Source organism: Ovis canadensis, chromosome 11 (assembly GCF_042477335.2).
Source record: "Ovis canadensis isolate MfBH-ARS-UI-01 breed Bighorn chromosome 11, ARS-UI_OviCan_v2, whole genome shotgun sequence".
NCBI lineage: Eukaryota > Metazoa > Chordata > Mammalia > Artiodactyla > Bovidae > Ovis > Ovis canadensis.
In genome coordinates, this window is record NC_091255.1 from 63,926,496 (window position 1) to 63,947,952 (window position 21,457).

General features: G+C 49.0%; 1 protein-coding gene across 4 annotated transcripts in view; it reads right to left on the minus strand.

Annotated features, from left to right (window-relative positions):
* The window catches only part of SAP30BP (SAP30 binding protein), a 32,854-nt gene that overhangs the window by 9,765 nt on the left and 1,632 nt on the right, over positions 1–21,457 (minus strand). For 2 of the 4 annotated variants that reach the window (XM_069543922.1, XM_069543921.1), the window contains exons 3-4: positions 19,195–19,242; positions 2,699–2,741 (exon numbers count right to left, since the gene is read on the minus strand). In XM_069543922.1, the coding sequence (XP_069400023.1) occupies positions 2,699–2,741; positions 19,195–19,242 (91 nt within the window). The remainder of the gene's footprint in view (positions 1–2,698; positions 2,742–19,194; positions 19,243–21,457) is intronic. The other 2 variants (XM_069543925.1, XM_069543924.1) reach the window with 1 other exon arrangement.

Below are 21,457 nucleotides of genomic sequence, written 5' to 3' on the forward strand. Positions count from 1 at the left end.
GCAACTCTGTCCTTCCTCTCAGAATGCATCTAAAGCAGAAGACATCAGACCCGCACATAGGGTGGTTGGAGCCGCCACAGAGCCTCAAATCAATCTCCCTGGAAACACATCGAGATGTGTGTCCAGGCCCTCAGGGGCAGCCCAGGTCTGTGGCTGCTCTGGGTCTGCTGGGGTGTTCTGGGCGGGCACCGTACTCAGGCTCTGAGAAGGGTGACGTCAGGGTGATTCACCCCGGGTGCACGCCCAACTCACAAAGCAGCGCAGGTATCCACAGCTGCCAGGCATGGATTTGCACAGGAGTGGCTCGTCAGCGGGGCGTGTTTAAAGGTGGGAGTGAAGGCACGCCTGGTGGATGCGGTGGGGCTGGAAGCAGGAGGCAGTGGAGTGTCTCTGCCTCACCAGAGACACAGAGAACTCGAGTGGATGACCACCCCAGGGCCACTGCTCCAGGACTGCCCACGGGGATCCTGCAGGGGAGGACTGGGTGTCCGCTCACCTGTCAAGCAGCTACAGTGCTGGGGAGCCCTCAGCCAGCTACTCTGCTCCCCTTTGCTCCATTAAACCTGGGCCTGTCTACACAAGTGAAAATGCTGTCCACACCAGCGGAGCAACCTGAGTCCTCCAGCCAGAGGCACGGATGGAAGGCGCTGGGCCCAGAGAAAGGGGGGACAACCAGGGCGCCATGAGCGGAAGCCACTCTGCAGGTTGTCCACCATCTCCTCAGTGAGAAATGGGAACAGGAATCCAAACTATGAGGCTTTAAGTTTCACCCATGTTTTCTATGGGAGAATGGATTCAAGAAACTGGTGTAACCCCACAATGAAATATTACCAATCAAAAAAAAAAAAACTATGGATATGCTCAAAAACATGGAAGGGTCTCAAGAACATTATGGGAAATGAAGAAGCCAGACAAAACAAACAATGAGTCCGTCTGTATTAATGGTTCCTGGGCAGGGGCAATTTTGCCTCCAAGCTGACATTTGGCAAGATCTAGAATCATTTTTTGTTGCCGTACTTGGCAGGGAGAGGAGATGCTATTGGCCTCTAGTGGGTAGAGAAAAAGGAAGCTGCTAAGCACTGTGTAGCGCACAGGCCAGGCCGCCACAACAAAGGGCCACCCAGCCCTGAGGGCCCGCAGTGCCGAGGCCAACAAAGAAACCAATGTATGAGAAACTCTAAAGAGACAAAACTATACTGATCACTGCTGCCTGAGGCCAGAGGAGGAAACGTGTGCAAGGGACACTCTACAGTCACAGAGACATCTTCAGGACTGCGGCGGGGGTTCCATGCTATGTAAGCGGCACCTCACAAAGCTGCTTTCAAACAGTGACAAGGAGAGGAAAAGTCAAAGCTGTTTATGGGCGAGTTTAGGGCCGAGATGGCTGGAGCCCACGCACATTCCTGCCAAGCAAGTGCCGCTAGGAGGAGCAGAGAGTGCTGCCTGGCTGCGTTCCTGGGGGGAGGCTCTGCCCCAAACCCGGCTGCAGTGAACAGCAGGGACGGGCAGCGGGGAGGGCGAGGCTGCAGTCCAGGGCCGCCCCACAGACCACCTGCTTGGGGAAGGCCACGGGCTTCCCAGGGGGCTTGCTCTGCTCCCTCTGCCTGTGAAGCCAACTGCGCCACCCCTATGGCGCCATTTTCCCAAGATCAGGCTCTTTGGTTTTAGGAAAATTTGTTTTTTTTTTCAATAGGAGAGGAAAGACTCATACCCCATTCATCAGAAAACCCCAGGCTGAAGGGCAGAATCCCGCTGAGCATCTAGGCTGCTCCACGTGGTCAAGGTCCTATCCAGTCCTTCCCTCAGGAGACAAACATAACGAATGACGTTCAGTTCCTTCAGTCACGATAACCAGAATGGGTCCCCACCTGCCATCCCTGCTGAAGGCATCTTGTCCAGAAAAAGGACAGGTCGGAGGGGCTGCCGGATACAGCATTTCCAGCCTGGGGCTCCCCCGGGCAGGGCGAGTGAGCCGCAAAGGCGCCATCTGGGAGAGGGGAGCAGGAACTCCGCTTTGTGAGGATTAATGGAACGGGCGGGAAGAAACGGGCAGTCTCGCCACAGAGGGGGAGGGCCAACCCCCCAAAATGTGAGGCTGGGCCAGGCCTCGGGGGAGCCCTGACAAAGTCCATGGCAGAAATGAAAGGAGTCAAGAGACCTTCTGAAAGGCTGCAGAGGCTGGGCTAACCCGGGGCTGGGATGACACGTGGGCTGTGTTCCAGAACCGTAACCGCCCTAGCCAGTTACACAAAGGGCCCCAGGCTCCAGGGCTGGGAGGCATGCTCCCTCCCGGGGACAGAGCAGCATGCCAGCAGAGGCCACATGCTTGCACCCTGAGCCCGTGAATACGCCAGCAGAGAGGCTCGGGGGGTCCAAGGCCGGAGGCCAGGCGCAGAGCACAAGGAGAACAAGCTCCCAGCTAGAGGGGCCCGAGTCCCTCTTGACGACACTGGCAAGTGACCAAAGCTCCGTGAGATGCACCATAAATACGGTTTTCAAAGAACTGTTCCCTGGGTGTCTCACCCAGACATCTTAGGAAATGCCAAAGGCCCTGAGAGTTAGAGTCTGGAGACAGGCTCGCAGCTGAGCTGCTGCCTCGGCAGCAGCAGAGAGAAGCCACCTGTGTGGCTGGAAGCCAGCTGGCTCTGGGTGAGGCTCAGAGACCTGCCCCTGGTACCTTCCACCCCAGGGTACTCACCAACTAATTCCTGGGGATCTCGCTTTTCTACTTCCGGGTTATCCTGTAAGAGAAAAAAGAAAAACACAAGGAGTAAGTGTGGGGCTCCCGACCCAGAGTCACTCTTCTTACTGACACCACTCAGAATTTTTTTAGGAAGGAGAAAAGGTGGAAGCATTGCAAGGAACCTGGAGAGTGAGCCAACACTTTGGGGGTCCTGAGACCCCTGAACCTCCAAATACCCCTTCTTCCTTCATCAGAGCAGCTGGGATGCTCCAGCCACCTGCTTCAGTCTCTCCTCCACGGCCTAAAGCAGTGACCAACAGCCCTAATGCCAAGGAGAGCAACCAGCAGCCAGTCAGCCATCACCTGCAAACCTGCACCCTGCCCAGGGCTCCCCCGGGCCTGGCAAGCCGCCCCAGAACACAGCACCTCCGCCTGGCGCCCAGGAAGCAAGAGGTGGCTAGAGAATCTCAAGACCAAAATGCAAGACACTATCTCCTCCCAAGAGATTTTTCTCACTTTCAGGTTCAGCAAAAAAGGGAGGCTTTATCACAAGGGGGCAGTTCACGGAACTGGGAGCAGGCAGGCAGCAGACCTTCAGGGAGTCAGTCACACACCGCCCTCAGGACAGCCCAGTTCAAGGCACATGGCTCTGTCTCCCAGCTCACCTGCTGGTTCTCTTTACACTAGCTCAGTCTCTCCAAAGAAAGCTCTCTCTAACCCTTCATGCAAGCCCCTGCCCCCAGCACCCACTTCCACGCTGTGTCCTCTGTTCTGGAGGTATACAGAGCCCTAGGGGCAAAGTTTTCTCATCAGACCACTCCGGATCTCACTGCTCAAAGTAAAGGCTTCCCTGCTGATCCAGTCGTTCCAATGCAGGGCGCACGGGTTCAATCCCTGGTTGGGGAACTAAGACCCCCATGTGATCCAGTTCTGGCCACGGTCACATGGCTAGGCACCTACTTTCCTTGCTTCTGCTGCCCCAAACACACAATGGTAAAAACATACCTGCTCTCCCCATTTCTGGAGAAACCGAGCCCCTCAGCACAGGTCGGGGTCTCAGGTGCCATGACATGGTAATGATCACAATGGCAGAAGCTGTGCTCACGGGGCTGGACCTTGTGTCCCCGCCCTTTGGTCAGCGAGGGAGGAGATAAGACAGCAACAATCGTGGACCCAATGGGCACGTGGAGGGGGCTGGGCAGTGCTGTGTATGTCACTCACACGATACGACTTGACACCAAGGTGACGTCTCAGAAGGCAGGCACAGGGAGGCCACCAACCCCCCACCCCCCAGGCTCTAAGACCAGAATAGCAGTTCTTAACCTCCTTCTCCAAAAAGTCCCTAGGATAGGCCAAAACCCCCTCATTCTTTGGAACACTGCAGCTATTCATTCGACCTGGATGGGCATAACGTCCAGGCCAGGCTGCTTAGCAACGATCGCCCCCAGTCACCCGCCCCCTGCCAATCAGGTGGGCAAAGTGGAGGCAGCTCCAGAGGGCTGCCGCACCAAATTCAGGTTGGTCATCAATCAGCTGCTCCACAGAAAGTGGGTCTCGGCGGGCCCCACAACGATCCCTTTGTAGCTGTGACTCTGGGGGAACCCAGGCTAAAGAGTGTGGCACACTGGGCTGTAAAAGGTCCTTAATTCTCCCTCCAGGGGACAGCTGTCTGGGTGCTGACTGTGGGAAAACATCACTTGGACACATCCTACCTCCCCTCTGGGGCCATCTGGCTGGTCCCACAGGCCTGATGCATTAACCCTTCAACGGCCTCCTAGGGTTCTTTCCCAAAGCGCTGCCCTGGGCCCTTTGGAGGCCAAAATGCAGAGCAGCAAGGAAGGAGGCAAGCCAGCCACGTGGGAATTCTGCTGCCTGCTCCGGGGGCACAGGAAGTTAGTCACCAGACAAGTGAGAAGTCTCTTCAAAGGAGAAAGGACAGGTTCCTCGGTTCCTTGTAAGATTAAAAGGTGTGAGGTTCCTGGGCCTGCCTTTGCCAGGTGATGGGAGGTGGAGTGGGTGGGCAGAGGCGGGGATTCCTGCATTTCACAAGAGCCTGGGCTGGCTTAGCTGAGCTTTATTTAGTCACATCTTGGGGAGAAAAAGAGATGATGGGGCAAAATCACACAGAGGAAGTCTTTTTTCTACTACTTTCAGGCTTTCCTTTTTTGACCTGGCTCCTCATTTTCTCCCAGATTTATCTTTCTATACATGCTCCCCTCCCCAAATTAACCTGGTAGTTGGTTTCAATAGGACAACTAGTCTCTGCTTTTCTACACTCACAGCGTGCACTTCAAGTCCCATGAAACTACAGCCTCTTATTTAATTCCAAACCAGCACCCCCGGAAAGAAGTTCTGCACCCTCGCCCCTTCCCAGCTGGACTCCGGCTCCACATTTTCTGCAAGCACAGGGATCCGACGGAAAGCAAAGACCCTCCTGCCTTGAGACAACCCCAAAAGCCAAACACCTAACTGAGCCTCCGCAGGCTAGGAGCCACAAACTACAGCAAGGCTTTGGAATCTCTGCTTGTTGAGATCCCCAACTTGCGTCACAGGCGCCTGTGTGATTCCTAAGGCCCTGGAGAATCCGAAAATGGGACTCTGTGCCTCCTGGTGGCCACACCTTGTTACGCTTCAGCAGGGAATTCCTCTGCCCTCTGACGTGGACCAGAGGGCTGTGGGTTTGCTGAGCTCCTGGGCATCTGGTTTGGTACCAAGGTGCCCCTGAAGAAGAAAGCCGATGACCCAAGTGCTTCCAGATCCGAAAGGAGCCTGACCCCCCGCTGCCCCAACGTGAGCCTGAGAGGGGCTGTACTAGACGCCATAAGGACCTGGAGCCATGGCAACACATGCTCTTGGAATGGAGTTGGCTGCAGGACATTAGGGGATGCTGAAGGAAGTCCAGCAAGGAAGGAGAGTCAGGGCGTCCGGTGAGACCCCTGAGGACAGGCGTCAAACACCCCAGAGATGCTTTTTAGAACCACTTATGCTCAACTGTCCATCGAGGCAACTTTCATCCAATGAAAGCTGCTTTAGGGGTGAGAACGGGGCTCCACATTCAACCCAAAGACCCATAGGGACAGTCATGCCTCAGATACCAGGAATTTAGCACAAAAATGAACAAAGTGCAGGATAGTTATCTTGGAAGCCAGCCATGGTGCTGGAAAAAACAACTGATGAAGTATTTAAAAGGGCTATCTCCTTAGGAGATTGAAGGAAGGTTCACACATTAAACTGCCAGCAGTTCAAGAAACCGGTTTGACAAAACCTGCTAGTGAGAGACTTGGTATATCCTTAAAGAGGCAGGAGGGGAGCAGGAGAGGACACGAGCAAAAAGCAACAAAAACCCACTGTTCCTTTCCTTCCCTCAAAGCAGGGTTTCAGAAGGCTCAAAGGACACCTGCCCTGACTTGCATGAATCCACCCTCCCTGGCCTCCAGGTGGATATTCTGTTGGCCACAGAAATGAACTCAGCCTGGAGATCCAGTTATCAGACAGATGACTGTCTGCATCAGCCGGGAGGCATGAGTCTCAGAGACCTGGACAGACCTGGCGTGACAGCACACGCCCCCTCAGACACCCCGGGGGGCTTTTCACCCGGTTCCTCAGGAAAGTGGAGACAGGGCGTCCTGCCTGGGAGAGCACTGCACACAGCAGTTCCCAGGGGGAGAGGCCAGGCAAACCTGGTTTCTGCTCTCCAGTTCAAGTCCTGTTCAGACACAGGAAAAACAAAGCAAAACAAAATCCGCATCGTCCCGCGGAGCCAAGTGAGAAAGGAGGAAGGAGAACCCTGACGCCTCTCTTCAGACCATCTGCACCCCCTACTCTCCCAGGGCTTAAGTCCCTCTGACCAGGGTGTGAGGCAGCTGCCGTGGGCTGGGGCCGTCCCGGGAGGGCTGTGATCTGAACCTCACAATTTTGGTTTTGCAGTTAATCGTGTCTGAGACTTGGAAGAATCTAACAGCCTTGTGGCAGGGGCCGCATTTTTAGGAATTACGGAATCTGAGATGTGGTTCCCCCTGCAGAGAATGTAAAACTCCAGCCACCAGCAAAACCGTGACCAGAGCAGAGGAAGGAAGTGAAAACAATATGGCTCCATGACGCGCGACAAGCAGCCACGGGAGTTGCAGGGTTTACTCAGCAGAGGAGCGGCAGCTCCTGGTGACAAGGATGGAGGTTTATTTACAGCCAACACTTCATGAACCCTTCTGAGAGCCAGCCCCACAAAGTGCACTCGAAGCTCTGGGGTCCAGCCTGAGACAAGGCAAGCTGGCAGCTGGATTCCGCCAAATCTAAACTCTGCCTCTTCTCCCCATGTTCGGGAGCACTATGCACAGAGAAAACCCTCTGAGCAGAGGGCAAAGGACAGCCGCGCCCCACTCCAGGGGAAAGAAATGTTCCAGACTAGGTTTTCTGGCCGATGATGAAATGCTGCATCTTAAAAGTAGGGGGCAGCTGGGGAGGCAGATCAGAGAAACAAAGCCTCCCAAATCCTCTGTCCTCTCAGACCTGGGGCTCCTGAGCAGTTACAAAGCCCTGGTGACGTCGCACTCCATGAGCAGAGATCCCACTTAAAAAGAACCCTCACTGTGGCCTGAGGCCCCGGGCACGCTCTGCTGGCCATGTTGGCCTCCTCCCCTGCACCAGGCAAGGCAGCTCCCTGGATCATCCCGTCCCCCACTCCGGCCTAGGAAGCCCCCTTTAGACTTCAGACCTCCACTCAAGGAAGCAGGCCTCCACCCCACCCCCATCTGGCCAACGAGAGGACACCTGCCCAGTTCTGTGTTCTGTCTTACTTACCACTGTGTTCCCAGCACCTGCAACAGTCAGTGCCCTGCCCACAACAGGTGCTCAAACACTGATCACACACACACACCCCCCGCCACACACCCTCCCCTCCTTCCTGCCGCCACCCACACCTAACCAGCCAGTGGTCAGTTTTTCTTCAGTCCAGTTTAGGGTTTCAAAGCAAACATCACCTGCAGCGCTTGAACAGCCAGACTCCAAACCTGTTCAAGTCCACAGGGAGTTTCAATGTGTGGACTCGACATCAGAAAGAAAGGTAGCAGAGGAGCTAAAGGAGCAGAACTGCAATAGACGCTGGTGACGGGATAGGCTGGGAGGTGTGTGTGTGGCGGGGGCAAGCACCAATACTGAATATAAAACACCTTAAGTCTACCTTGTTGCTTCTGATCTGAAGGCAAAAAAAAAAAAAAGAATTACTGTAAAATTAATTCATCTATTTATTCCACAAATAACTTATCAAGCATTTATTACGTACCAGGCAATGGGCCAAACACTGGGCATGTGAATCGAACAGAACTCAGTCTTGGAGAATAATGTTAGGTATCATGCTAAACACTTCAGTGAAAGATCTCATTTAGTTCTCATGACACCCTCGTGAACTTGTGGGCAGACAATCCTGCTGTTTCAAGAGCCAAGGAAGCCCCGAGAAGGCTGCCTGAAGGCTTCAAACTGATGGACAAACGAGGTTTTCTGTGACACCTGAGTCACTTCAGGATGCCCAGAAAGCAGCCATTCCAAATGGCTCCAAGCTCCAGAATAAAATCATCGTGGTCTGACAGTGTTGGGGGCATGGACCGAGAGGCAGGAACCCCAAGACTCAGCGGCCATCACTGAACCCAGCGCCGAGTGGGGGCAGCCCCCTGAGGCGCAGACCCCGGCAGGGGTTGCTTTACCTACACACCCAGGAGAGCCCAGGAGAAAGCCCATTTCCTTCAGTTGTATCCTGATGGTTAGGACTGGGCCACTGCCACGGCAGGCTGCCTGCCTGCGGATGGAAACACTCAACTTATCAGAAAAATGGGCGGAAGCTAGTGGGGCCATTTCAGATTCAATGGACTTGCCTTCACCCCCAGCTCACTGCTGGGAAGGCTCAGCTCCACAAGCAGAGAGGTTTTTACAGGAAAGGGTTAAACAGGCGTCTGCCAAGACAAACTAAGCCAGCTCCAGGGCTGGCCTTGGAGATGGAAGCAAAGGCAGGGAGGGGGGAGGAACAGTCTCTCTGAAATCCTGGCTTTGGTAATGCCCAAGGCTCCGCATGGTGTTGAGCCTCTGTCACGTGGACCCACCCAGGCTCCATGTGAAGGCAAGCTCTGGCTGGAGCCACCTCCCAAGGGGAGACTATGCTGACTATTTCAAACGAAACCACAGATCTGATTCAAGACACTTGAAGATGCAGAGGGGGGATTCTTTACCACCTAGGAAGCCCAATTTTAATACAAATGAGTAAAATCCTATCAAACCAAGGAATCCTACAGTAGCATCTCAAGGGACATGGACTGAAGCAAGAAACAGAGGTGAGAAGTGCCGGATCCCTAAAGACAGGCAGCTTCCCTTCTACAACACAAATTTCGAAAAGCTAAGTCCTCACCGGGGAAGGAGGCACCCAGCCACACCTTGGTTAGAAATCCGTGGCATGTGGCCCCGAAGGGAAGGAAGTCTGCTGGGGCCTGCTCGGCTAATGGGCGGGTGGACCGGGCATGCAGCGGCTCCTTCTTGGATGCAGAATCGCGCAGGGGCAGGGTGGGGCGCCTGGGAGTCTCCACTTCAGCTGAGTGGGGCAAGTGCAGTCAAGAAGGTCCTGCTGGCAGCTGCGGGGCTGCCAGGATGGGGGGTGAGAGGGACAGTAGTGGTCCTTCTTCCCTTTGCAGGAGATCACAACTCCCAGCAACCGCAACGTTTCTCCCAGCGGTGTTTTGGCTACACCTGTAGCCAAGCTGCCTTCTGAAGGCAGCGAGACAAAGGACCTACCTTGAATTTCTTTCAATCTGGACAAGAGAACTATTTGCACAGCTCGCCCTGCCTCTGTCCTTCTGTCTGCTGCTCAGATCAGATATCACCCAGATGGACTTGCAGACCCTAGCCTGGGGTGGGTGGGTTCTCCCTGGTGTGCAAATTCTGTCACTTACTCTGTGAAGACCACCTCTGCCTTGTTCAAGAGCAGCCCAAAAGAAGGCCAAATGGCCACTCACTGTGGTGAGAGCAAGGCAATGCTGGTGGTAAATAGGCCTGGGTATTTTCAACAGTTCAAAGGCCAAACACAACAGCCAGAAGACAAGACTGGATGGCTCACAAGCCGGGAATGGTCAAGGGCCATTTCCTTCTCTGCGCTTAGGTGAGTCATACTTTTTTTTTCTTTCTAATCAGTACTTAAAAGGATCATGGGTCTGGAAGCCACAACACCGGGGCAGGCAGGAAATGAAAACCAAGATGGAGGGACCAAGCATATATCCTCCTCATACCCTAGACAGAACTCACCAAACATTAACATACATCCATCAAGTCTCATAACACCACCGTAAGGCAAACTATTATTTCCATTTCACAGAGGAGCAAACCGAGGCAAAATACAATGAAGTAGTTTCTTGCCTGTAAATGTCAACGTTGGAATTCAAACCCCAGCCTGACTGCAAAGCCTAGAAATACCATTTCCCAACTTATTGCCTCCTCCCTTGAGACTAGGAGGCTGTGAATAGCCACAATTTCTATGAAACCCTTGGTTCAACCATTGGAAAAAGTGAAAGTGTTAGTTGCTCAGTTAAGTCCGACTATTTGTGACCCCATGAACTAGAGATAGCCAGGCTGCTCTGTCCATGGAATTCTCCAGGCAAGAATACTGGAGTGGGTAGCCATTCCCTTCTCCAGGGGATCTTCCTGACCCAGGGATTGAACCTGGGTCTCCTCCTGCATTGCAGGCAAGATTCTTTACTATCTGGGCCACCCAACATTGAAGAGCCAGGAGGTGAAATTCCTCTCCAGCAATGACTCCACAGCAGGTCACAGGCAGGCAGGTATTACACCCTCCACTTAAGGAGAAGATGGCCAGATCTATTATCTTTTAACTATAGTGATCAGGGGAAACAGCTCAAGAATTCATGGTGCCCCAGTGAGTAATGTCTGAGTTTACGTGAACGGAAGGGCAGGTCCTGAGGACTTAATCACCTACACACTGGGTGCTGCCACCCCGTCCTTAGCCTAGAGACTTCCTGGGCGCTTACAGAAGAAATGCTACTAAATCCTGAATCCTACTGAGCCAGCCTCCCTTACTGGGTGAACAATCCCGCAGACTTCCAACGAGAACTTACATTTTAAAGAATGAATTATTTCTTGTGACTTGTGTGAAGAGCACGGCACATTTCCTGTCTGTCAGGGACTCTCACTGAAAAGAAATTGCCTATACAACACTTTAGCCAACAACTACAAAAATACTTTCATATTTTGCTATTCTGATGTGCCATTTCTGGATTTTATCTTAGCTGAATATATGAGAAGGACTAAGAGAACTGGTGTGAAAAAATGTATTGTTACTACTAGAACAAACGTTGGTGAATCTCAACCTCGTCATCATTCTCCATTTGTTGAAGGTATTTAGAAAACTATAAAAACAATCTTTCCTATAGCAGTTCTATTGAGATATAAAACCCACCTGTAATTCTCAGGTGTAATTTTTCATTTATGTCATGCTATTATAGAATTAGGTTTCCCAGGTGGCTCAGAGGTAAAAAAAATCCACCTGCCAATGCAGAAGACACAGGTTCGATCCCTGGGTCAGGAAGATTTCCTGGAGAAGGAAATGGCAACCCACTCCAGGATTCTTGCCTGAGAAATCCCATGGACAGACGAGCCTGATGGACTAGTCCATGGGGTCGCAAAAGAGTCAGACTAAAACAACATTATAGAATTACCCAGACTACTGCAACACTGAAGATGTTTATAATACAAACGAGAACAAAACCGGATACAAAATAGTTACCCTATTACACAGGCAAACCAACAAAGATGGAAGAATGAAAATGGCTACACTGTCAGCATCATGGTATTAGGTGATTTTTTTCTTTCATTAAATATTTAGTCTTGCTATTATGATAGTCTGACAACAAGATACACACAAAAACAAAACCCTGACAAGATAACCACCAGAAAAAGTGCCATATGACCCTTTCCATGTCAAAGACCTCTAAGAGGCCCACATTTAAACTCTAACAAGATAACCTTTGCTCTCCCATCCTGAAAAAGAATTCTCAGTAGAACAATCCACAAGGGAGGCTTTCCCAGAAGCTCACCAAGCAAAGGCACACAATGGCCCATCTCCGCTGGCTGCAAAGACCCTCTGGTTCCTCTGCCACCCCCACAGCCTGTCTCTGTAGTATCCTTCAGGATGACTAGAACCCTATGCTGCTTGTTCATGAAAAGTCTGGCGTCTCCCTTTCTGATTCCAGAGGTACAGCCAACAGACCCAAAGCCCAGGGAGGAAAGCATCTTGCTCTGCACGGATCCTGCGGAAGCTGGCGCCTCTTTCCTTGCGTGGTCACTAAGAGAATGCTGGCAGGCTCCTGAAGTTTTTCCTAGAATGGGTGTCAACAACAAACTCCTGGGAAACAAGCTCTGTGGGCTGCTTTCAGTCTCCAGGCCTTTGATTCTGACATTTTCAAAGATCATTAATAATGCTCGGATGGGGAGAAGCGGCTGGAGAGGACAGGAAGAGTACAAGTTATTGAGTCAGTTCTGCCCTAGGCAAATCCTTCATCTCAATTCCAGGTCAATTAATAACATTTGGTGACCAGGACGCTCGTTCTTCTTGAGGGAGTTCAGGTGTGTACATGCAGCCACTGAAGGCAGAAGCCCACTCACCCTGCTGAGCCAGGCCTCCACCAAGCCCTACTGCTCTGAAACTCTATGAGTATCCACCAATGCAGCAGTGCCACACTGCCAAACTGTCCATCAAGGCACCCCAGGAAGTGGCCATGAAATTTATAAATTTCAAGGGAAACAGCAATCACTCGACATCTTGTCTGATACCACACTAATTTATGGGTTGTTTTTCCAACAAGGCTACACTAAATTGTGGGGCTTTCCAGGTGGCTCCGTGGTAAAGAACCTGACTGCCATTGCAGGAGACGCAGGTTCAATTCCTGGGTTGGCAAGATTGCCTGGAGACAGAAACAGCAACCCACTCCAGTATCCTTGCCTGGGAAATCCCAGAGGAGCCTGGCGGGCTACAGTCAAGAGTTAGCCACCGAACAGTAACACATTAAATCACGAGGACACTGATGCTGACTGTTTGGAGAACATTACTTACTGAACAGAACTGTTATTTCTTTTGGCCTAGGAGTTCTGTGAAAAATTCCCGTGACACCAAGGATGCTGTGAACTGAGAAACTATAGTAACTTCTGACCTCCAGGATGGGGACGTAGAATCAGACTGCCGAATGTTGCTCAAAACTCCATCTCAGGCTGAGAAAGAAGACATTCCTACACATTCTCCCCTATCGCTGCCACCGCTGCCTGGTATCACAGCCCTGACTTCAGACGTGCCCAGAGTGGTTGAAGTTTGCCTGTTGGCCCACAACTGGATGGAAGCCACGCCAGCGCTCAACCCAGGTCTTCCGACTCCAAACCCACCAGACTGGCTCTGGGTTGTGAATTCCCCATTTTTGCACTTTTGGGGTTTAAAGGATTATTGAAATGCTTTCTCTGAACTGGGGTTGTTCACACCTTTTAAAAAATGTTGGAACAATTTTTTTCTCCACCCAATGTCACCTTCTTGACCCAGAAACACTATTTTGTTTTGACAGATGTTTGCTCCTTGGGCTTGGAGGATTCCTTCCCCGGGTCAAAGCCTGGACCAGCGTGCCTCACCCCGCAATGGGAGGCTGGGCCTCCCAGTGAGTTGCCCACAGGCTGCTCCAGCTCACCTGTGCCAGCTCATCAGTGCCCGTGTTTTGTTTGCAGAGGAAGACAGCGTGTCAGGGACAGTGGGTTGAATGGAAATACCTTTATCTACAGGAACAGTGGGAGTGGGGAAAAAATAAACAAGGGGAAAAGTTCCAGGGCAACCAAGGTAAAACAAGGACAAAGGAGGGTGGAGAAAGGGAAACTTGTGGGCCAAGGGCAAACAGATGGAGGAAGCACTTGAGCTTCGGGGGACCATCCCTGCGGTGAGGAGCCAGAGGGCTGCCCCTCCCAGTCTGCCTCTGTCTAGGACAGCGGCGCCACCTTCTGTTCAGTAACCAGAACACCTGAGTCTGGCTGCTTGCTGAGAACAAGATCTGATAAGTGCCCCGCGTCCTGCTTCCTGTGGGACACTCTGTCACCTCCTCCAAGCCCCTCTTCTCTGGTTTAGGGCCAACCCCAGGGCCCGATCCCTGCCACCCTGGGCTGATGGATCAGGAACACATGCTCCCTCTGTTGGGGGAGTAGGGGGGTGGGGGGCAGTGGGACTTGGAGAGTCTCATTTCTTCCTCAAACTCCCAAATACGGGACTCTGCACTCATAGGTCAGAGAAGGCAATGGCACCCCACTCCAGTACTCTTGCCTGGAAAATCCCATGGACGGAGGAGCCTGGTGGGCTGCAGTCCATGGGGTTGGTAAGAGTCAGACACGACTGAGCGACTTCACTTTCACTTTTCACTTTCATGCATTGGAAAAGGAAATGCCAACCCACTCACTCCAGTGTTCTTGCCTGGAGAATCCCAGGGACGGGGGAGCCTGGTGGGCTGCCATCTATGGGGTCGCAGAGTCGGACACGACTAAAGCGACTTAGAAGCAGCAGCACTCATAGGTAACTCCAAACATCAGCGGGATAAAAATGAGGGCTGTTTCCAGTCTCCGTATTCTACTTTTGTATTCCCAAAGTCAACAGATAATAAAGTTGGAAAATACACAACTTTGCTTATCCACAATGCCAAGTCCTTTCCAAAGAAGCACCTTGGGGGTTTACTCCAACTCAAACCCTCACATTTCTTTTAGGACACTGGTGACTAGTAGTTTCATAAAAGGCCCAGAAATAGAGTTCACTACCTCCTGAAGCAGCTTGACCCACTTTTGGCCTGAGAAGATGGGTGGTTCTTTGTTCAGTTCAGTTGCTCAGTCGTGTCTGACTCTTTGCGACCCCATGGGCTGCAGCATGCCAGGCTTCCTTGTTCATCTCTAACTCCAGGAGTTTACTCAAATTCATGTCCATTGAGTCAGTGATGCCATCCAACCATCTCATCCTCTGTCGTCCCCTTCTCCTCCCGCCTTCAATCTTTCCCAGCATCAGGGTCTTCAAATGAGTGAGTTCTTCGCATCAGCTTCAGCATCAGTCCTTCCAATAAATATTCAGGACTGATTACCTTTAGGATGAAGTGGTTGGATCTCTCTCTAGTCCAAGAAACTCTCAAAGAGTCTTCTCCAACACCACAGTTTAAAAGCATCAATTCTTTGGCGCTCAGCTTTCTTTATGGCCAACTCTCACATCCATACATGACTACTGGAAAAACCATAGCTTTGACTAGATAAACCTTAGTCGACAAAGTAATGTCTCTGCTTTTTAATATGCTGTCTAGGTTGGTCATGACTCTTCTTCCAAGGAGCAAGTGTCTTTTAATTTCATGGCTGCAATCACCATCTGCAGTGATTTTGGAGCCCCCCAAAATAAAGTCTGTCACTGTTTCCCCATCTATTCGCCATGAAGTAATGGGCCAGATGCCATGATCTTAGTTTTCTGAATGTTGAGTTTTAAGCCAACCTTTTCACTTTCCTCTTCATCAAGAGTCTCTTCAGTTCTTTGCTTTCTGCCATAAGGATGGAGTCATCTGCATATCTGAGATTACTGATATTTCTCCTGGCAATCTTAAATCCAGCTTGTGATTCATTCAGTACAACATTTCTCATGATGTACTCTGCATATAAGTTAAATAAGCAGGGTGATGATATACAGTCTTGACATACTCCTTTCCCGATTTGGAACCAGTCTGCTGTTCCATGTCCAGTTTTAAGTGCTGCTTCCTGACCTGCATACAGGTTTCTCAAAAGGCAGGTCAGGTGGTCTGGTATTCCCATCTCTTTAAGAATTTTCCACAGTTTATGGTGATCCACACAGTCAAAGGCTTTGGCACAGTCAATAAAGCAGATGTTTTTCTGGAACTCTTGCTTTTTTGATGATCCAACGGATGCTGGCAATTTGATATCTGTTCCTCTGCCATTTCTAAATCTAGCTTGAACACCTGGAAGTTCACAGTTCACGTATTGTTGAAGCCTGGCTTGGAGAATTTTGATCATTACTAACATGTGAGATGAGTGCAACTGTGCAGTAGTTTGAGCATTCTTTGGGACTGGAATGAAAACTGACCTTTTCCAGTCCTGTGGCCACCGCTGAGTTTTCCAAATTTGCTGGCATATTGAGTGCAGTACTTTCACAGCATCATCTTTTAGGATTTGAAATGGAAGCCCAACTGGAATTCCATCACCTCCACTAGCTTTGTTCGCAGTGATGCTTCCTAAGGCCCACTTGACTTCATTACGTGAAGGCAAACATCTTCCCTGAAATTCTCTGCATTCCTTGAGTTCCGCATGCGGCTGCCACCACCCTGCCCTCATCAGACCTTCAAACAGACAGAACTTCCAGCAATGCCCTGGTCTTCCCTCTCCCAGCTCCTTAACTTTCTCCACCTGACGTCATTTTAAGTCCCCTCACCTCTGCTCTCCTCAGAGAGAGCACACTCCGGTTTAAAATGCGGCTTCCAAAATCCCAAAACAAGCCCAGTGACACGTGTGGCTGGCCTGGGAAGTGAGCCAAGGGGGCGCTGGTCATCACAACTAACTACTGAAAGCTAAGTGTCTGTTGCATTTTGTTAATCCTCATGAAACAAACGAGGCAGATTTGATGATGCAGGTTTATCATCCTTGGGATGCTCTGCTGCCCTCAACATGGCTCAAGACCCCCATGAGGCTAGCAGCCAATGGACATGCAGAGGGCAATGAAAGCAGCTATCAGTTAACTAACATTACCCACCTAAGATTTTTGGTTTTGAAGAACAGTGGTTCTCAAAGTTGATCTGTGGACCCCTGGGGGTCTACAGGGTCAAAACTCCTTTGAATAACACTGAGTAAGATATTTATTTGCCCTTTTCACTGTTACAGGACTTCCCTGGTGGCTCAGATGGTAAAGTGTCTGCCTACAATGAAAGAGACCCGGGTTCAACCCTTGGGTCAGGAAGATCTCCTGGAGAAGGAAATGGCAACCCACTCCAGTATTCTTGCCTGGAAAATCCCCTGGATGGAGGCGCCTTAGTAGGCTAAAGTCCATGGGGTCGCAAAGAGTGGGACATGACTGAGCAACTTCACTTTCACTGTTACATTTACAGAAGTAACAATGTAACTTGTTGTCCCTTTAGAATAAACTGAGGCAGCGACACAGAGTTAGCAATAGTTAATTTTCGATTAAAAAAAAAAAGTAAATTTTACTTAGGAATATCCCTGGTGAAGCAGTAAAAATGATTAACCTTGATCCTTGACCTGAGTTTTTTGTTTTTTTTTTTTAACATTTTGTGTGACTGGGTTATAAGCTGAACAAGCTGCTTTCTTCATGGAACATCATTTCCGCTTGAAAAAGTAACTGACAAACTAGTTATTCAGACTTACGTAGTTGGCAGGCATTTTCTTAAAGACTAAATCTGTCACTCTCTCATGGTTATTTACTGGCGATAAGATTCATATTCTCTAGCAAAGACTAGAATCTGAGAAGATACCTACTTCCCACTGTGAGCATGATCGCTGTCTGATATTTATTGACTTGTCTGATGAGATCAGTAACGTTGTTAACAAATAAGCATCTTTTTTTGACACTGTAGAACAAAATGTGTCAACATTTAGGGGACCCACATAATGCAGTGAGCCGACACTGTCCAAATCACCAGTGTTTAATGATGTGATATCAAGCAGGAGAAAAACAGGCATTTATAGTGGGAGAGACCCAAGGATTTTAACGAAGGATTGATAAGGATTCACATTCCTGATGCAACTAATCTTTAGGAAACTACCATCTGCTGAGTTTTGATGAAGCGTCAGAGTATACCCACAAGGACTTGTAGGGCTACCAAAATACTGTTTTCCAATGACCTGCCTGCATCAAGCCAGAGTTTCCTCAAATTCTTCAACCAAAACAACATAAGGCAATAGACCGAACACAGAAGTAGCTATAAGAACCTATTAATAGCTGCCTATTCAACTAGACATTAGACATTAAGGAGACTTGTAAAATGCTAAAATTTTGTTCTTTTTTTTGGTGATAATTTCTCATAAAAATGTTACTTATGTTAGTATGTAATAGGTATGTTATTTTAAAATTAAAAAAATGTATTTAAAACATCAAAAGATAAAACCAAAATGAACAGAAGTTCTTTGGGATTCTTGCTTTTGACTGTGTAAAGAAACCAAATTGGTGGGTGGGTGGGAGGTTCAAAAGGGAGGGAATATATGTATACTTATAGCTGATTCACACTGTTGTACAGCATAAAGTAACACAACACTGTAAAAATTATCCTCCAATTAAAAAAAAACACTTTTGAAAAGTGCTATAGTAAAAAATTAAAAGCAGATCTTAAAAAGCCAATGTAGGAAGAAGGGCCATCTAGTGGAAAAGAGAGTTATGACATCAACTCATTTGCTGACAGAATAAACGACATCTCCAGTTTCACATCCTAACACTAGAAACTTCACATACTTAAGGCAGAAATATGCAAAATTAATGGTTTGAAAAGCAAAAGTATTGTTAAATACTGACCGAAATAAAACTTAAATGTGACAGAAAAATTCCTGAAGAGGGAGGGGTGGGAAGGGTTTGAGGCGGAGACTAAGACCTGGAAGACAGTGTGACGCCAGCTTAGGCAGAAGAGGAAGCTGCAGCAGGACGAAGCACAGCGAACACAGGAAACGCATGCTGGGGACCGTCTCTAGTCCTGGGAGATGCCACGGGGACTCGGTCTTTCTGCCCCACCCCTATCCCCGGGCTTCTGCTGGCCACTGGGGACCAGAGGACATCTGAGCTGGTGGAGCTCAGTCTGGTTCCGATGCTCACCCTCCACGAGAACTGCGTCGGGTCACCCTGAAAGCTGGGTTTTGTGTTGATTTCCAAGGGCTCCCTAACATGGGGGATGGGAACGGGCTGTGTGTCTGTGTCTTAACCTTTATCACAATGGGGTCAAAGATGTGTGAATTACTCTCAGCTGCTACTGGGATGAAAAATAAGAAATGACAATGCTGTTTCAAAACAAACCATTCTGTATGGTTTACTGGAGGGTGGAAGGGCACTTGCTTGGAAAAACAAGGCTTAGGCTCAACATCCCCAATAGCTGGGAGAGGTCTCATTTTGTCTGGCCCTCTATGGCCCTTCTTCACGTCTGGACAACTAAAGAGAACCCACAGTGCATGAGGCAGCCCTTGTGGCTTCCTGACTCTAAAAACATTCCCACACCTAACCCACCTGCAGGGGCACAGACCCCACAAAGCCCACCTTTGTAGGGGGCTGCAAATTAAGCTGCCTCACGACAGTCCAGGGTGGTCCCAAGTTCTCTTAAAGCTGGGTTGATCCCCACCCCCACCCCCTCAAATCACACTGGTTGCATGGTATGTTAGTGGGACAGATCTGGAACCAGACATATGAACTGAGCCATAATGTTAAAAATGCCTTGTTCATATCCAGCCACCCCACCACAACCAACACCAAATACCTTTGGGTCATCAGCCTCAGGTTTTTCAGTCTCTGAATCGTCATCTTCCTACAAGACAAAGAATTTAGAGGATTAAGCTTAAAGGAGTGGGCCTGAGGTTCTCACATGCACAACTAGGGTATGGAACAAATTTACCCAGCCTGGGTCATCCCACCAAGAATCCCTCCCCTACCATATGACCCAGGCTCCAGAGAAAGAGGAGGGGAAAAAGAGATGTTCTGGGTAGGAAAAACAGAACATCAGCCGCTCAAAGTCCTTACTCCAGCAGGGCCATAGTCTATATCAATGAAAAATGCCTGAGATTAAAGACTACACACACAAAAACGGAGAAAGGTTGCAATACACTTGAGAAAAGAAGATCAGGCCCCACAGGATAAAGCAGGCATGGAGCTGCCAATGAAATACCCATGATTTCAAAGTACAGGAATCCTTTTTTCCTTCTTTGCCTTTCATGTACACAAAGACATCAGACTCCGAGCTCCCAGGACAGCTTTCACCTCCCTGAGTGCCATGACCTTTCACCTAAACGCTATACCCGAGCGCATCAACCCAGCAATATCTGCACATCAGCATGAACAGTAGGAAGGCAGGCATCAAATGACCAGGGCAAGTGATCTGGGAAAGGCAGGACTGTCCTGGGACCCAGCTGAGGGGACTACGCCTCCATCCAGGCTTTTGGAGAACTAACCCATTCTAGGCAGCCTTGTTCCTTATCCAAATGGCCTGCCTGACATGGAGCACCATGTGGGCATGCCATTTTCCAATGTGTGCCCCAGCCTCACACAAGCTAGTCCACCATTCCACTGAAACCCAATGAAGGTCAAAAATCAGCTACCCTGTCAGGCAGCTGTCTCCCGTGTCTGTTCCACGACGAGCACACCCCAATGCACGGGAGCTGTAATTTCACATCCAATGGAAAGTTTCATTTGAAAATGCTGTTTTCAGTCACTCTAAATGACCCCCTCCCCATATGAAAGAGAACACTAGATGTGAATATAACCACCACCTGAGAGACTTCAACTAGCCTGATGGTTCTGAGATTGAATTGTTCTGCAAGCTGTCAAGAGAGCCACAGCTTTTAAATACAATCTGTTGCAAATGAAACCCATCAGGCCAAATAATCAGAGATTTAGCTCAGCTAAATACAGGCACAATTTAGAATGTATACATTGGGACTGGATGCAAGGATTTTACTAAAATGCGGAATAAAGCTTAAATATGGTGAAAATTCTATGCAAAGTAAATGCAGAAGAACACCTCAAAAACACACATCATGCAAATTTCCTGAAGAAAATAGTTACTGGATGTTAAGCCAGTATGTACTCACTTAAGAGCAGTCAGGAAAATGGAACAACTTACAAAGCTTTTCTAAACAATTTTAGTCAATTCTGAATTATCAGCAATAATGGGAGAGGGGAAACCTCAAGGGATAAAAATATCTTCCAAAAGAACAGAATATACAAAAGGTATTTTTTGTTTAATTTGTAAAGCATTTTAACTCTAACGTTTATGTAGCAATGCATAACATTTTCAAACAAACAATACAGAACATTCAGTTCAGTTCAGTCGCTCAGTCATGTCCGACTCTTTGCGACCCCATGGATAGCAGACGCCAGGCTTCCCTGTCCATCACTAATTCATTAGGTGTTTTAATTAAAGCTGTTGCTAACCAGCCAGATTTTATACTGAGGTACAAGTTTGTATGTCTGTGTTAAGAACCAGTCTGAATCCTTGTTTTTCTCTAGAGTTAAGTTCTCCAAACTTTTACATTTTAGGTGACAGTGTATCTAAAGTTCTTCTGGTTAAATTAAGATGCAAGTTCTTTTCTTTGCTAGTCAGCACATACTAAACTTTAAGCAAGATTTGATCAAGAACACTCTGATAAAAAGTGCCAAGTAGAACATCAAGAAAGGATTTAATAAATATCAAATCACAAATAACGGTCCTTCCCAGTCTTTTTAATAAACTGAAAGATTCGAATGAGCCCCAACCGAGATTACAAATAACACAGAATTGACTGCAGATATAAATGATACATCAGTTGGGATGAATGCACTGTTTCAAATGGAATAAATTATCTAAGCAGGGAAAACCAACATAAAACACCTATTGATATCTGGGTTAGATAAAATTGTCCACAATTGTTGCCTCCAAGTTTCAATACAAAGGTTAATACAAAATGGTTCAGGTGAAAAAAATTAGATTTTCAAAGAGAACTACAGATATCCAATCCAATTCTCTCAACTGATACTAAACACACCAA